At 39.2% G+C, this 17,243-nt stretch overlaps 1 protein-coding gene across 1 annotated transcript; it reads left to right on the top strand.

Annotated features, from left to right (window-relative positions):
- Nucleotides 1-2,392: 2,392 nt before the first annotated feature.
- On the top strand, nt 2,393-3,580 carry LOC135156721 (vasopressin V1b receptor-like). The gene has a single exon (XM_064109756.1). It carries the CDS (start codon nt 2,393-2,395, stop codon nt 3,578-3,580), a length of 1,188 nt encoding a protein of 395 aa, XP_063965826.1.
- The last annotated feature ends 13,663 nt before the right edge of the window (nt 3,581-17,243 follow it).

The following is a 17,243-nucleotide window of genomic DNA, read 5'->3' as shown; positions in this document are numbered from 1 at the left end:
TGGCACTGATTAGTGATTGGGAGACATGTGCCCTCTATGTTAGCTTTGGGAAAGGGAACTTCCAAACACCAAGGTCCAAACTGGACTACTATTGTTATGGCTTGCCTAGCGAGAGTTTGTGGTGGAGTTAATTTATGCGAGGCAATGTTATCCTGGAGTACTTTAATGCGGGTCCGAGAATTCACACTGAACATGTGCTGAAGGCAACACTGCTATATACAGTCTCAGGACAGTCCCGGTACTGTAGCGGTGTTTGTGGCTAGTTTTAAGAGGGTAATGCAGACGGAGAGGATTAAATGAGACAAAGGGGGGACTTTGGCAAGATATTAAGTAATTAAGGAGTATTATTCACGTATGTATAGGGCAAGTCTGTGGGAGAGGCTATTGATGTAAGTTTTCTGAGACTTATAAATGTGGAATATTATCATTATCATAATATATTAAAAAAGAAGATCCACGGTGGAAGCTTGATGTCCATTTACATGTAATTGAGTTTTTATTATTCTGCGATGGGTGATTGTTATGTTTTTATATTCTATTCGATAACATTTCCGATATATTGATGTGAAAATATTAATGACTTGTAATCTTGGTGATGTAACATTAAGTTGCATGCATGTGTGTTCTCATAACACAAGTCTAAGGCAAGATCAATATTTGAATTATACATGCACGACAAAAGAAAAATTAACTTGGGGGAGTGCTTTTAAAAAAAGTTTGACGACAATAACCTACATCATCTATAATGGTGTATATGAAGTCTATATTTTTTCCGTAACTCTCCAGTTAATGACATTTAAGATTTATCTCCTAAATTGTATTCTTCAAATCATTGTCAGTTTTCATTATATCAAACTATTAAAATGCTCCATCAACATGTCAAGCCTTTCAAGCAGTCTCCTCTATGCCGTCATGTACTTTAATTACCAGGACATGACACTTATAAACCACCCCTCCCCCTGGTTTTGATCTTCATCATCGCTGTCTATATTTGATGTTGGTCATTTCAACCCAAGGAAAATGGCATATCGTGAATGAAAAAAAAAATGAAACCAGTCCACTTATACGCCAATACAACCCTTATATACCAATACGACCCTTATACCCCAATACGACCCTGATACACCAATACGACCCTTATACACCAATACGGCCCTTATACACCAATACGAACCTCATACACTAATACGACCCTTATCCACCAATACGACCCTTTTACCCCAATACGACCCTTATACACCAATACGAACATTATACACCAATACGACCCTCATACGCCAATACGAACCTTGTACTTCAAATATGACCCTCATACACCAATACGAACCTTATACACCAATACGAATCTTATACCCCTATACGGCCCTTATACACCAATACGACCCTTATACCCCAATACGACCCTTATACACCAATACGACCCTTATTCCCCAATACGACCCTTATACACCAATACGACCCTTATACCCCTATACGGCCCTTATACACCAATACGGCCCTTATACACCAATACGAATCTTATATACCAATACGACCCTTATACACCAATACGACCCTTATACACCAATACGACCCTTATACACCAATACTTGGAGGGAAAAAGAGAAAATGGGGGGGGGGGTGATGATATACATATTCAAAGGTCTGAATTGTTCAGAAACTGTGAGATTTGTTTAATCCCTTATTACAGTATCATTTTAAATAAGTTATCGCAATAAAATTTTCCACATGCATCTCTCGATCCTCAATACCCTCTTCCTCTCCCTCTTTCTCTCCATCTCTCTCTCCATCTCTCTCCGTATCTCTCTCTATCTCTCTATCTCTCTGTTCTTCAAGTGTGAATTTCCGAAGTCTTTCTGTAATGGTGGCTTCCATTCATTCTGTGAATGGAATTAGTGTTTTTCGTCTATTCTTGTTCAGCTTCATTCAGCTTCAGGTACATCCAAACGATGTTTTTATTTGCATGAAGTGAGTTGCTCATCGAGAAACTGTCACTTTATTTTCACAGTAATTATTGTAGGCACAAGACGACATCAGCGTTATATGAATATCTTTCATCATCATATATAAACCCACCCCGATTATTCATTCTTGTTCAATTGAGGCATGAATATTCGTGTTAGGTCCAAGTGTTTGTTAGGCTAACTCGAATGCTACAACAGTTAGACTGTTTGCAGTATATATATATATATATATATATATATATATATATATTCGAGAATTTTGAAAACCATTTTACTCTAGAGCTGTCATCAACGAATCTGCAACGAAAGATTCTCAAGAATTGGACTTGCTTGCAGCCTATAATAATGTATCAAATGATGTCTGCCAGGACGACACACATACCAACATCGACGAAATTACCAAAATTGCTGATTTGATTTTCTATACGATGGTATTGATTTTAGGAATGCCCGGCAACGCCGTCATCATCCGCGCTTATACCTGGAAGAAACGGAAGACGAGCACGGACATCCTCATCATCGGCCAAGCGGTAGTCGACTTAATTGCTAGCACGTTCTCATCTGTCATGCCTGTAGGCAATTTTGTGCTGAGAGATCTGGAGCTGAACGCCAATCTCACGTGTCTGATGGTAGCTCTCCGTTGGTTCTTAAAAGAAATTTATACTTTAGCTTCGCTCTTTCTAACCTTGTCAATCAGTATTGACCGCTACGTGGCTGTCTGTCGTCCATTACGACGTCGGATCACGGTACGATCGTCGTGTTTCATTGTAGCGGTATGTATTCTGGTCGCCATCGTCTCAAACATCCCATTCGTCACATTTAGTGTAGTCGGAGACATAACGCTTTACGGAATCATCACTTGCGTATCATCGGTGCCGAATGACGTGACTTTCCCATTCCGGGTTTTGTACTTTATCTTGTTTTTCTTATCTTTTGTAACAATATCTATCATGTACGGCCTCGTGTACCACTCTTTGCGGAAGAGGGCCAAGATTCATGCCGACCTGGTCAACAATAGACATGGCCTTCCTACGGTCAGTCAAGATGTAGTTATCAGTACTTCTTCGACAGGCCGTGAGACGGAACCACCGGGCAGAGACACTGGTATCCTTGGCAAAGAAACAATAATGAAACGTGCAAACACTCGAGACAACGCCCATAATGCTTTTGATAGAAACGACCATTCTCTGACAAGTCCGGTGTCTTCGTTTAAAAAAATAGCCGAAGAGGGCCACGATGAAGGTGAGAGCCATTTCTTGAATGCAGGAGACACTAACCTACGATTCCCCCCACCAACAGGTTCATCTTCACAGCTCTCTGTTCCTGTTTCTGTTCCACCGAAGTCGATAAAGAACAAAAAGTATTCTGATCATGGACGGAAAACTACTCGCATGCTTCTCATCATAACAGCTTTCTTCTTGGTAACGTGGACCCCTAAACTAATTATCCCTGTCTTACCGATATTGTTTTGGCGTCGATTCCATATCGTCATCAACATTCTGTTAGATCTCGCGCTCCTCAACCACGTCGTTAACTTCTTTGTGTATTATCTTGTCAACAACAGCTTCAGAAATGATGTGAAGGAATCTTTTAAATTTTGTAGATTTGCTAAATGATTTTGGCAATGAATCGAGGAATGCAAGCCATGAAAATACCTTTGTAATTCAAAAAGGAATCAGGATGGAATCCTTGCTAACCTGACAACTATAGTGTCTGAATGTTCCTGCAACAACTCCATTTAGAAAAATAGCGATCGCGAGAAAATGAAATAATATCTTTTGAAACATATTTTTTTTTAATGTCGATAATTGTGTGATGACATGTGTTTTGAACGTGTGTCCTGTTGGTATTGTATAAAGCTATTCGTAAAATTACATACGACGTTACACACGACTCTAAAAAAATTTCAGTGCTAAGTCAGCTACATAGGCATAGAATATGAATACACAATTTTAGTACAAGAAAGGGTCAGCAGTCATGAGTAAAATCACGCGTAACTTCATGAAATTACGAACAGCTGCATTCTACGTCAATCGCAGACATCTCATCTTCAATAAAATGAATCGCGGCACTCTCGTCATTTAACGTGGCGTTGTTTACCACGCTCCATCCAGGTGTAGAGCTCGAGTGCCTGATAAGGTTGGCCGTTTTCAAGCTATATAAACATTCTATAAAGCGCTTCGTACATTCTGCATAATATTTATTTGATTGACCCACTCATAATGGTATAGGCGGGGATTGGCAGGCCGCTGATGTTCCTTCTTCCACGTTGTCTGTATGGGCATGTTGAATAAATGAAACCCTCAGAATTACATTCATATTTCGTAATTTCATTCACATATTTTTTTGGTTTTGTGTTCCCGTAACTGGAAAATGCACCATATAAGCATGCTTATATGGTGCAGCCTTCTGTTACAATAATTATAATTTATATTATTTTATCATTACTATTATTATTATCATCATCATCATCATCATCATTATCATCATAATCATCATTTTACTTTCCTTCCAAAACTCATTCATTGCTGACAAACAACACTACTTGGACTAGTTTCTTTTATTGTTTATTATCCCCCTAATATTAGAACGACATATTTCAGAATTACAATAACAAATTTATATTACAAATGCAAAAATTTATCACTTTCCCCAAAATGGAGCAATTTTTACATAAAGAGAATACATAAATACACAATTGGAGTTGAATATAGAACTGTTTTAAATCTATTCCTGGTAAAAATGCAATTCATTATATACTAGAAAAATATAAGATTATACATTTATTTTTTTAATGATTCTCCATATAAACACTTTAAGGGGGAGTCACTACAACGCTATATAATATACTGTATAAGCACATGCTTGTACATAATTATCTCAATAAATAACTATTCATTGTAACATTCATTCAACTCAATGTCAGTGTTAAGGGTAAATTACTTTTTGATTGCATATTTAATGAGGCAGTGGAATTTTCATTATTCAGAAATGAACCACATAATTATTAACCTGCATTAATCTCTATAGACAATATGATTCGCTGGCTGGCAAGGAAAAAGGACAAGATAGGTATTGTTTTTACCATTATGAGATCATTCAGGATGTTTTTTAAACTAGTGTATTTTTCTTGAAGAAAGGGGAATGTCCATATTGTAGAAATAACTGGAAGCTTCAAGAAGATTGGAAATTGATATCAAAGTTTGGGAGATTTTTCAGAAGAATCAGAACTCAAAATATCACAAGATAGAATTTCAGAGCCCAGAATTTATCTCCGTACAGATCGAGTTTTATACGGAACTGTTTGCCAGTATGTAAAGAGCAATTTTCAGTTCTCATTCTGCAACCCGTGGACTGCTGAAATCAGCTGTTTATCATCATCGACATTGTCTTCACGGACATTTTAGTTCAATACGGTGACTGCGATCGCCCATCGCATTTTCAGCATCCGTTTCATCATAACCAGCATTGCGGACTACAACTTAAGGAGTTTCTACCAGCCCAGTTGGTTCTTTTGTTGGATTATGACCAGGGGCCCATTTCATAAAGGTACAGCGTCAGCGTCAAGTCCCAAAACAGCGTCAAATTTTCACTTGCAGCGTCAAATTTAATATTTGACGCTGCAGCGCATTTCATAAAAAGTTGACGCTCCAGTAGGAGCGTCAACTTTTTACTGGAAAGTCAAGTATGGTTACTGGAGCGTCAAATAGGGTTAAATATTTGAAGCTGGCCATAGGGGAGCGTCAAGTTGACACTGTAAAGGGTTTTTCATTGTTAAGAATGGCGTACGTTGTGCTCAGGCATGCCCAAAGGGCTCTTACAAGAGAACGGATATTTAGAGCAATGTCTGTGATAATTAATAATGGTTACACTTCGTAATTCTGAAGGTTCTATATTTCGAAGGTTCGTAATTCCGAAACACGTAAATTGCCTATACCTCGATGTTCGTCAATCCGAAAACGTAGAAGGGTTCGTTAATCCGAACATTTGTGGCGTTATTCCGAAGGTTCGATAATCTGAAAACGAAATAAGGTTCGATGTTCCAATGGTTCGTTAGTCTGAAAACGAAATAAGGTTTGTTAATCATTATGTTTTCGGAATCACGAACCTCATTTTGTTTTCGGATTAACAAACCTTCGGAATTACAAACCTCACTTTGTTTTCGGACTAACGAACCTTCGGAATAACGAACCCTATTTCGTTTTCGGACTTACGAACTTTCGGAATTACGAACCTTCGGAATAACGAACCTTCGGAATATGCGAACCATTGGAATAACGAAGCTTCGGAATTACGAATGTATGCGTTAATAATGCTAATAACATGAATAAAGAATATATTAAGGGAACGCTTTCTAGTAGAAATGCAGTTTCTTTTTTTTGTCCTACCTACCAAAAAAAAAATGTTAAAAAATTCTTCCGAAACAACAAATTTTTCAGTTTATCACGGGGCAGGCCAAGGAAAAAAAAAGGGAAGTTATAGACAGACTTAAAAAAAAAAGACAAATGGAGAGGATCTTTTTTCTTGTAGGAAAAAATAGAGGAAGGTAGATCTATTATGTGGAAGTGTTTAATTTAAAGCCTAAATTAAAAAAGTCCTAGGCCATAAAAAAAAAAATGATAAAATCTTTTTTTTCTGTTTCTGACTTTCTCAACAACAAAAAAAGTCATGGCCATGGCATTGTGGAATCCGTTTACTTTTAAAGTTTTAGTTTACGGTACTGAATGGTTATTCGCCGTTGAAACCGATAACTTAAAAATATTTCCATTATAAACAAAAATAATCTTTTAAGGTCATTTTCGATGTTTCATGCATGATTAGAGCCTACAAATTTACTTGCTTCAGGTACGTGATTTTTAATAGCACTGCACCAGCAGTGGCCTGCGCCTGCCTAACCCAGGGAGCTCCGGCCCGCCCAGCAGGCCGGAGCCCAGGGGCTTACCGTGTATTTTACCATACTCAAAAAAAAGTTCTCTCCTTCTACCGTACCCCAGTCTCGATCGGCCATTTTGTTACAATTCATAACAAAAATGGCCGATCGAGACGGGGGTAGAAGGAGATAACTTTTCATTTTTTTGAGGTTCCAGTTTGTGCCCAGATGTCAGGAAACTGCCACTCGTTAGACCTTCATCCATATAATCGTGGTAAGTGCATAATTTCTGTTTTCACAATTCATTTGGAGAAATATTTAGACCACAAATCACCCTAGTCCCGTGAGTATGGTAAAATACACGGTAAGCCCCTGGGCTACCGCCCGCTACGCGGGCGGGAGCTCCCTGGGTTAGCGCCTGCCTTGTTGTTGATACAACCTTGCATTACCGACACAAATAGTCAAGTGTGGGACTGGGATGAAAATTGTACGGTAGAAACTTTGTTGAAGGTGAAATTTCGACCGGCAATAATAATAAATTTTCCCCCTTTTTAAAATAATTTTTTCCCTGGCATAGGGCTAAATTAAATCAATTCTCTGAAAACTTACACAATGGAGAAACAATGCTATGCCATCCTGTGACAAATTGATATTTTCTTCTTACTCTCTTCTAGAATGGCAAACTATCGCCATAGAGCCATCACTCTGCTTCAACTGCTAGTCTTATGCTGCAGACCCTGTTTGCAGCTGCTAAATAATAATTTCGCTCCCGAAAAAATTAATAAGCAAAAAAAAAATATATATTCTCTTTCAATTTTTTTCTTCTAATTTTGCTTCTCAAAGGTGGGGGGGGGGGGGGGGCACGAGCCGGCTGTGCCCCCCCCCTGAATCCGCCAGTGCTTTCTACCTAAACTTATGACTTGAATTGAAAACAAAAAACTGGAGATAAAGGGGATTTCCCCCTAATCAGCCTCGTACATGACTATTCAAATAAATAGCTGGAAAGTCAAGCTGACTTTCCAGCGAATGTGCTTTTATGAAATGCAAAGTTGCTAGCATAGCAAGCAAAAGCTGCTATTCTACCAGAGTTGCTATGATAGCAACTTGCTATGATAGCAACTCTTTATGAAATGGGCCCCAGAACTGTCTATGCCTTCCAACGGAAGTTTACGTACGATTTTTTTTTAAAAACAGAAAAAAGGGATTCTATACAAAATGTTGGTCATTTTGGTTACATTTCTCCATTTTGTCACACCTACCAGAATTCCAGGGGTGCTGCCTATGGAGAATAATACACGCAGCACCCCCGCTTCCCAGGGCCATTGCTGTGACATTATATCATTATCGGTTGTAACATGGCCAGGTGAAAAGCAAGTGGATCGTAGTCTGCAAACACAGATTCATATTTGAAACTTTAACCAAATATACCATGTCTAGAGTGAAGACTAGACGCCAAAGGCTCTGTCTGCGTCAAATAAGACAGAACCAGCCACAGTACACAGTTAATCTAGTCTCACTCTGTTCTATGCACAATGCAAACTGTGAAATCAAAGGGTCTGTGCCAGCAGACTAAGTGGATAGATTAATAGGCTAGTAATAGGCATGCATATTAAAGTCTATACTGTTTGCTAGCTTGCAGCACGCTTAAATTTCTCTAGGGGCACTACAATCCTACAAGCCTAGAATGAAAAATTGTAAAAAAAAAACGTAGATCGCAGAAAGGAGAGAAAATACAAAGCAGCTACTGAAGGAATCATTGTAGCTGCATCTCCTCCCCGCCGGCGACTGCGTACGCACTCGCATCACAACCGAGCTAGCCACGTGAACGCTGTCTCCATCGGATAACCGTCGTCAATCTGGACGGTGTAATCGTTAAACCGGTAATGATCGGTTCCTTTGAAGAACTCTGCTACCAGGATGATTCGCGACATGACCTTCAACGAGTGAGCACGTGTGCGGACCCTCTCCTAAAATTTGTATTGACTTTGTGTGTACTGAGATTTGAACCCGCAAGCACCTGCAATGAACCGAGACAAGCGAAAGAAACCGTCCTCTAGCCCCGGGAGCCAGGCAACAGGGACCGCCGGCGCTGGGCAGAGAAATGAGAATGAAGAGACTGAATCTCTTAGACAGCTGATGAACAACCATTTCAGACAGACGCAAGAAAGGCTAGATAGACTTGAGAAAAATATGGAGGCCCAGATTCGAAACACAATGTCTCGCGTTATGGAAATGGAAACGAAGTTGACGGAATTGATTACATCGGTATCCTATAACGCAAACGTGACGGAGAAAATAACTTTGGAGACCATACCGCAGGTGGAAAAAAACTTCAAGGAGAAGTTCGAGAAGCTGTCGATGGAGCTGGAAAAGCTGAGTGTTTACGCCGCACGAGAAAACATTGTGTTTCTTGGGATTGCAGAAGGAGGAGGCCCAGCTGAACCAGAGGATACACAAAAGGTGGTGAGAGATTTTATGAAGGAGAAATTGAAGATGAATGAGGAAGAGGTTCGAGGAATGGAGTTTCAGCGAGTCCATCGATGCCCGGCTCCACGAGGTCCTCGTCCGATCAAAGCAAGAATGCTGCGGTATCCAGATAAAGATAAAATAATGAAAAATGCCAAGCATCTTAAAGGTACCAAGTTTGTTATAACGGATGATCTCCCTAAAGCTGTCCGGGAGGCGAGGAAACCTCAATTTCCACTGCTGCATGCGGCCAAGGATGCTGGAAAAAGAGTTTATTTTTCAAGGGCAGAACCGAGGAAGCTATATATTGAGAGTAAGTTCGTTCCCCTAGGGGAACAGAAAGCCTTGTTGGATGAATTTCGAAACCCGGGCAGAGAGAGGCCAGTACATTTCAATATTTAATTTATGAAAGAAAATGTAACTGAAATGTAATCTTTAGGCTAGATGCTTCTAAAGGGAATATTACAGAATAAACATTATCAGCATTATACAGCTCTGATTCTCTGAATCTTTTTTTGTTTGTTTTTTGGTTACCTATATTTACCTTCATTCGGAAAACTGAGCTGAAACGTTATTTTTCTTTACCTAAAAGATGTGAACAATGATTAAATGTTTTGCTTTTAGGTATATTGTGATTTATATACGATTGATGTGTTTACTACACGCCATTAACAGAGAAACAGTGTAGTTTAAAATCTCTGTTGGCGATCTTGAAATTTGAAGAGGTAATGTTGCCTTAGCTTTTCTTTGCTCCAAAATTAAAATTTTATTATCGGTAATCAAGTTATTGATCAATGAAAACTTTTCGTCCTGATGAATATACAAGGTAAAATGACAGGAATAAGCAGTTTGAAGTTAAGTGCAGGTTTTTGTTTTCTGTTAATGCCAATATTTACACTTGCATCTATATAACATTATTAAGGAAAAATGGCCTACCCTGAAAAGCAGATTATAAAAATGACCTTTCCCATGTTTTCATGATTATGATATGGCTGTATTAAACCTCAGTTATTGATTTGATGATGATTCCATAAAACAATAGGTCTACATCTTCTGTCAAGAGTGCGATTTACATGTTTCTCTGTATTGAGGGGCACTAAGTGCCAGCTAGAAGAGAAACATAAATTTCATATCCAGGAGTAATGTTGCTATATAGCATTTATATTTTCCAAAACTATGATTCATGATCATGAGTCCAGTCTTGGGTCAATAAGAACTTTTAGTCCTGATATTATACAAGGAGAAAATAACAGGAATGAGCAATTTGAAATCAACAGCACAAATCGTTTTATTTTGAGGTCAATATTTACACTTGCAATAACATTTCAATGGAAATATACTTTGAAAGGTAAATTATAAAAAATGATTTTCCAGGTTTTCATGGTTGTATTTAGTCTCATATTGAATTGATACATGTAATAGTGGTAGTTTCATGAGGTAGTATAGCTTCTGTGAACAGTGGGAGCTACATGTTTCTCTAGTTTTACATGGAGATTTATTATTATTATTTTTAAGTTAAACAGAAATTTGAATGGTTTCGAATAATTTTTCCCCATTTCATTTGATACAGAAAAAGACATTGGTAGGACCTCAAATTCTATTGCTGGCATTTATTAATTCAATAATGTTAATCAGAGAGGCGAGATTTTTTTTGTAATTTCTTTGGTACTGTATCGTGTTATAGATAGATCTGGAACTAATCATATGTGCACACAATAATATAGTATATTTTAGGTCATTCAAATTGATTGTGTGAATTCTCTATTTGCAGCTACTTAGTGGAACAAGGGCTTTAAGTGTAGTATACAGTCTAAAAATACCCTTCTCTGAAGAATGTACAGAAAAGGTTAATTTTCCACTGATTAGGTTTATTAAGTATTTTGAATGACAATTTTGATTTGCCATGTAGGCTTAACTGTTCTACAAAACATTGACACTTAAAACCCTTGCGTAGCATATTGGTCCATGTTTTGTTTGGATGACCTTTTTTTTTTTTTTTTTTTTGTGTGGTTTATTTATTTTTTAAGGGGGGGGGGGGAATCCCAGAATGTCAATTGAATGATAACTCCAGCTTTGGAGCTTTTTTTAGAGGGGTATTTGATTATGTTACGCAAGATCACAGTCAATGTATGTTATGTACAATGCTTTTCTAAATGAAGCTTAAGTTAATGTACTTGAAATTATGCATGCATGTAATGAGTTAGGTTGGGACGTATCTGAAGGACAATGCAGTTTAGTACCTATTAACAGTTTGGATATTTTAGTAAGATGGAATTTTTGACCTGCATTTGTTTTTCCATCTAACGAAATGTTTTTTTTTTCCTTCTTTCATAATGAGTAGTTTGATCACATTCCTATGAACTGTAGATAGTTCAGAATTTAAATCGGTATGGTTGCCTTTCTGCTGTGGATTTTTTTGAGAGTCCACTATCGGGCACGGAAATAAACCAAGATTGGAATTCAGATGAACAGAAGGTACTGCCCGGGTAGGTGTGTAGCGTAGTGTAGGCTGTAGCAGTAGTGAAGTGGAGACTACACGAACATCACTTGAGGTACAGTGCTCTCTGAGTCTCTGTGTCATTACAAAGATTGCATTTATCTTCATTGTTGAAGGCATTACGCATGCATATATGCAGCAACACTCTAATCAGAAAGAAACACCAGACTCTAATTTTGGCCCACCCAAGGGTTCATTACATGCCGCCGCGCACAGAAAATTCAAGCCATAGAAGTCGTGTGTTGTGGACCTAAGAAGTGAGATCCCAGCACGCGCGACCCACTAGTTAGAAATCCACTGCCAAACGCGGTTTGCTGGCTCCTCATACACAAACGGAAAGCCATCTCGCAAACAATGTGAAGAATATTATGCCCGTGTTCATGGTTGGCAGTATGTTTTACTTCCCTCCGAAATGGGGGATTAGATTTCAAATTTCCGGGGGGGGGGGGACCACTTCCATTGGCGAGTGGATACCAGGCGCGACCATGGGGTTTCGAAAAGCACCCTAAACAAGTCTGTTCCATATTATGAAAATGCAGCCCTTAACAAGTATTGGCGTGTGAAACCCTACCCCTAACAAATATTGGAAATTTGACCGTAAACACGTAGCTTTCCTAACGAAATATATACAATTTTTTAAAAGTATTTTAAACAGCGTTTTTGACACCCTTATTACGTTACATAAGTAACGTGCCCACTCTTGAAAAAATAAAATCCCCTCTTACGTGTGGTCGCGCCTGGTATCCACTCGTCAATGGAAGTGGACCCCCCCCCCCCTTTCCGGGCAGCGAATTTTTTTTCCCACCGCAGTTGTGGACATTAATATGAATATTCATGACTTTCGTCTTCGGAATAAGACTACGCGTGGACTTGTCTTTACAAAATTGTGGCCGTTTTGTTCGCGTTGCATGCATGCCATGAATGAATCAGCTAGCTCCCTCAAATTGCCGGTAGGCCTAACCAATTATAGCCTAGGCCTTAGCCCTTAGATCTATATCTAGATCCAAGTCTTAAACACTTATCAAATTGACATTAATGACAAGACAAAATGTTAGGCTAGGCTATAGCCTAGGCTAGGGCATTAACTTAATTTCAAATATGGACCTGTCTAATGCCTGCAGCAGCCGACTAATGCTATGGTTAGCTTAGAACTGGTTAATTCCGAACTTTACGTTTACTTACGTTAAACCAATGAGCTTGGTAGCCTTAGTTTACAAAGTCTAGTCCGTATATAAAACTAGTAACACAATTGCCTATTTCGATCGAGCACGGGAAATTACAAATTAATAATTTGTAAAAAAAAAAATACTTATCGATCAATTACATTTTGTTGATCAAGAGAGTTTACTTGGCGATCGAAATAACAATGCCGCAGACGTCGGCCAGCTCTGCGCGTTAATGTGCAGCGTGCAGCGCAGAGCCGCGCGTTTTAACACACGTCACATGCATGTTCTGCGCACTGACGTTAATTTGTGCCTGACGTTTAGTAGGCCTACGTGATCATGAGTGTAGATCAGAAAGGTCTATCACGATCTAGATCCAGAGACTAGACTAGATCTAAACTAAATTTATTTATATCTAGGACTATAGTTTCATATACGGACTAGGTCGACCTATTAAACCGAGGCTACCAAGCTCATCGGTCTAACGTAAGTAAACGTAAAGTTCAGAATTAACCAGTTCTAAGTTAACCATTAGTCTGCGCAGGCACTAGACAGGTCCAGATTTGAGATAAAGTTAATGCCCTAGCCTAGGCTATAGCCATACCCTAGCCCAACATATTGTCTTGTCATTAATGGCTATTCGATAAGTGATATAGAAATAGATCTAAACCTAAGGCCTCGGCTAGGCCTACAGGGTACCGGCAATTTTAGGGTGCTGATTCATTTATGGCAAGTTGCGAACGGCCACATTAATTTTGTCCACGCGCGTGAATAATGTCTCTATGCGCTTCCAAAGGACCTGGATATTATCACCCCAGCTGTAGCTTGGCAGCTGTAATTACTAAGATTACAGCGCACACGCATTCAAGGAATAAATTCCTGCCAGGTACCCATTCACCTCACCTGGGTTGAGTGCAGCACAATGTGGATGAATTTTTTGCTGAAGGAAATTACGCCATGGCTGGGATTCGAACCCACGGCCCTCTGTTTCAAAGTCAGAAGACTAATCCACTGGGCCACAACGCTCCATAATTGGATGTCACAAAACTTGCATTAATTGCAGGACAGTCTCTCCAAAAGTCTCAACTTACCGTCGTAAAGTCCGTTTGCGTCGTGCAGCGAAAGTCCAGACTGAAGCTACACCGCGACAGTCACGCGGGGCTGTCTATTGTTATAGTCCAGATTGGACCTTGGTGTTTGGAAGTTCCTTTTTCCAAAGCTAACATAGAGGGCACGTTTCTCCCAATCTCTAATCAGCGCCAATTCACTCATCTTCCCTGGATTGGCACTGATTAGTGATCGGGAGACATGTGCCCTCTATGTTAGCTTTGGGAAAGGGAACTTCCAAACACCAAGGTCCAAACTGGACTACTATTGTTATGGCTTGCCTAGCGAGAGTTTGTGGTGGAGTTAATTTATGCGAGGCAATGTTATCCCGGAGTACTTTAATGCGGGTCCGAGAAATTACACTGAACATGTGCTGAAGGCAACACTGCTACAGTCTCAGGACAGTCCCGGTACTGTAGCGGTGTTTGTGGCTAGTTTGAAGGGGGTAATGCAGACGGAGAGGATTAAATGAGACAAAGGGGGGACTTTGGCAAGATATGAAGTAATTAAGGAGTATTATTCACGTATGTATAGGGCAAGTCTGTGGGAGAGGCTATTGATGTAAGTTTTCTGAGACTTATAAATGTGGAATATTATCATTATCATAATAAATTAAAAAAGAAGATCCACGGTGGAAGCTTGATGTCCATTTACATGTAATTGAGTTTTTATTATTCTGCGATGGGTGATTGTTATGTGTTTATATTCTATTCGATAACATTACCGATATATTGATGTGAAAATATTAATGACTTGTAATCTTGGCAATGTAACATTAAGTTGCATGCATGTGTGTTCTCATAACACAAGTCTAAGGCAAGATCAATATTTGAATTATACATGCACCAGAAAAGGGAAATTAACTTGGGGAGTGCTTTTAAAAAAGTTTGACGACAATAACCTACATCATCTATAATGGTTTATATGAAGTCTATATTTTTTCCGTAACTCTCCATTTAATGACATTTAAGATTTATCTCCTAAATTGTATTCTACAAATCATTGTCAGTTTTCATTAAATCAAACTATTAAAATGCTCCATCAACATGTCAAGCCTTTCAAGCAATCTCCTCTATGCCGTCATGTACTTTAATTACCAGGACACGACACTTATAAACCATCCCTCCCCCTGGTTCTTATCTTCATCGTCGCTGTCTATATGTGATGTTTGTCATTTCAACCCAAGGAAAATGGCATATCGTGAATGAAAAAAAAAATGAAACCAGTACACTTATACGCCAATACAACCCTTATATACCAATACGACACTTATACCCCAATACGACCCTGATACACCAATACGACCCGTATACACCAAAACGTCCCTTATACACCAATACGAACCTTATACACCTATACGACCCGTATACACCAATACGTCCCTTATACACCAATACGAACCTTATACACCTATACGGCCCTTATACACCAATACGACCCTTATACACCAATACGACCCTTATACCCCAATACGACCCTTATACCCCAATGGGACCCTTATACCCCTATACGGCCCTTATACACCAATACGACCCTTATACACCAATACGACCCTTATACCCCAATACGGCCCTTATACACCAATACGACCCTTATACACCAATACGAACCTTAAACACCAATACGACCCTTATACACCAATACGAACCTTGTACCTCAAATATGACCCTCATACACCAATACGACCCTTATACACCAATACGACCCTTTTACCCCAATACGACCCTTATACACCAATACGAACCTTATACACCAATACGACCCTTATACACCAATACGAACCTTGTACCTCAAATATGACCCTCATACACCAATACGACCCTTATACACCAATACGACCCTTTTACCCCAATACGACCCTTATACACCAATACGAACCTTATACACCAATACGACCCTTATACACCAATACGAACCTTGTACCTCAAATATGACCCTCATACACCAATACGAACCTTATACACCAATACGAACCTTATACCCCTATACGGCCCTTATACACCAATACGACCCTTATACCCCTATACGACCCTTATAACCCAACACGAACCTTATACACCAATACGACCCTTATACCCCTATACGACCCTTATACACCAATACGACCCTTATACCCCAATACGACCCTTTTACACCAATACGACCATTATACCCCAATACGACCCTTATACACCAATACGACCCTAATACCCCAATACGACCCTTATACCCCAATACGACCCTGATACCTAGTACGGCCCTCTTATCCAATACGACCTTATATCCCAATACGACCCGTATACACCAATACGTGGAGGGAAAAAGAGAAAATGGGAGGGAGCAGGGTGATGATATACATATTCAAAGTTCTGAATTGTTCAGAAACTGTGAGATTTGTTTAATCCCTTATTACAGTATCATTTTGAATAAGTTATCGCAATAAAATTTTCCACATGCATCTCTCGATCCTCAATACCCTCTTTCTCTCCCTCTTTCTCTCCATCTCTCTCCCTATCTCTCTCTCTCTCTCTCTCTGTTCGTCAAGTGTTAATTTCCGAAGTCTTTCTTAAATGGTGGCTTCCATTCATTCTGTGAATGGAATTCGTCTATTCTTGTTCAGCTCCATAATACTCGGAGACATGACAGGTACATCCAAACGATGTTTTTGTTTGCATGAAGTGAGTTGCTCATCGAGAAATTGTCACTTTATTTTCACAGTAATTATTGTAGGCACAAGACGACATCAGCGTTATATGAATATCTTTCAGCATTATATATAAACCCACCCCGATTATTCATTCTTGTTCAATTGAGGCATGAATATTCGTGTTAGGTCCAAGTGTTTGTTAGGCTAACTCGAATGCTACAACAGTTAGACTGTTTGCAGTATATATATATATATATATATATTCGAGAATTTTGAAAACCATTTTACTCAAGAGTTGTCATCAACGAATCTGCAATGGAAGATTATCAAGAATTGGACTTGCTTGCAGCCTATAATAATGTATCAAATGATGTCTGCCAGGACGACACACATACCAACATCGACGAAATTACCAAAATTGCTGATTTGATTTTCTATACGATTGTATTGATTTTAGGAATGCCCGGCAACGCCGTCATCATCCGCGCTTATACCTGGAAGAAACGGAAGACGAGCACGGACATCCTCATCATCGGCCAAGCGGTAGTCG

This window comes from Lytechinus pictus, chromosome 14 (assembly GCF_037042905.1).
Source record: "Lytechinus pictus isolate F3 Inbred chromosome 14, Lp3.0, whole genome shotgun sequence".
In the NCBI taxonomy this organism is placed as follows: domain Eukaryota; kingdom Metazoa; phylum Echinodermata; class Echinoidea; order Temnopleuroida; family Toxopneustidae; genus Lytechinus; species Lytechinus pictus.
The sequence above is the reverse complement of the archived record's forward strand: the minus strand, read 5'-3'. Positions and strand labels throughout refer to the sequence as shown.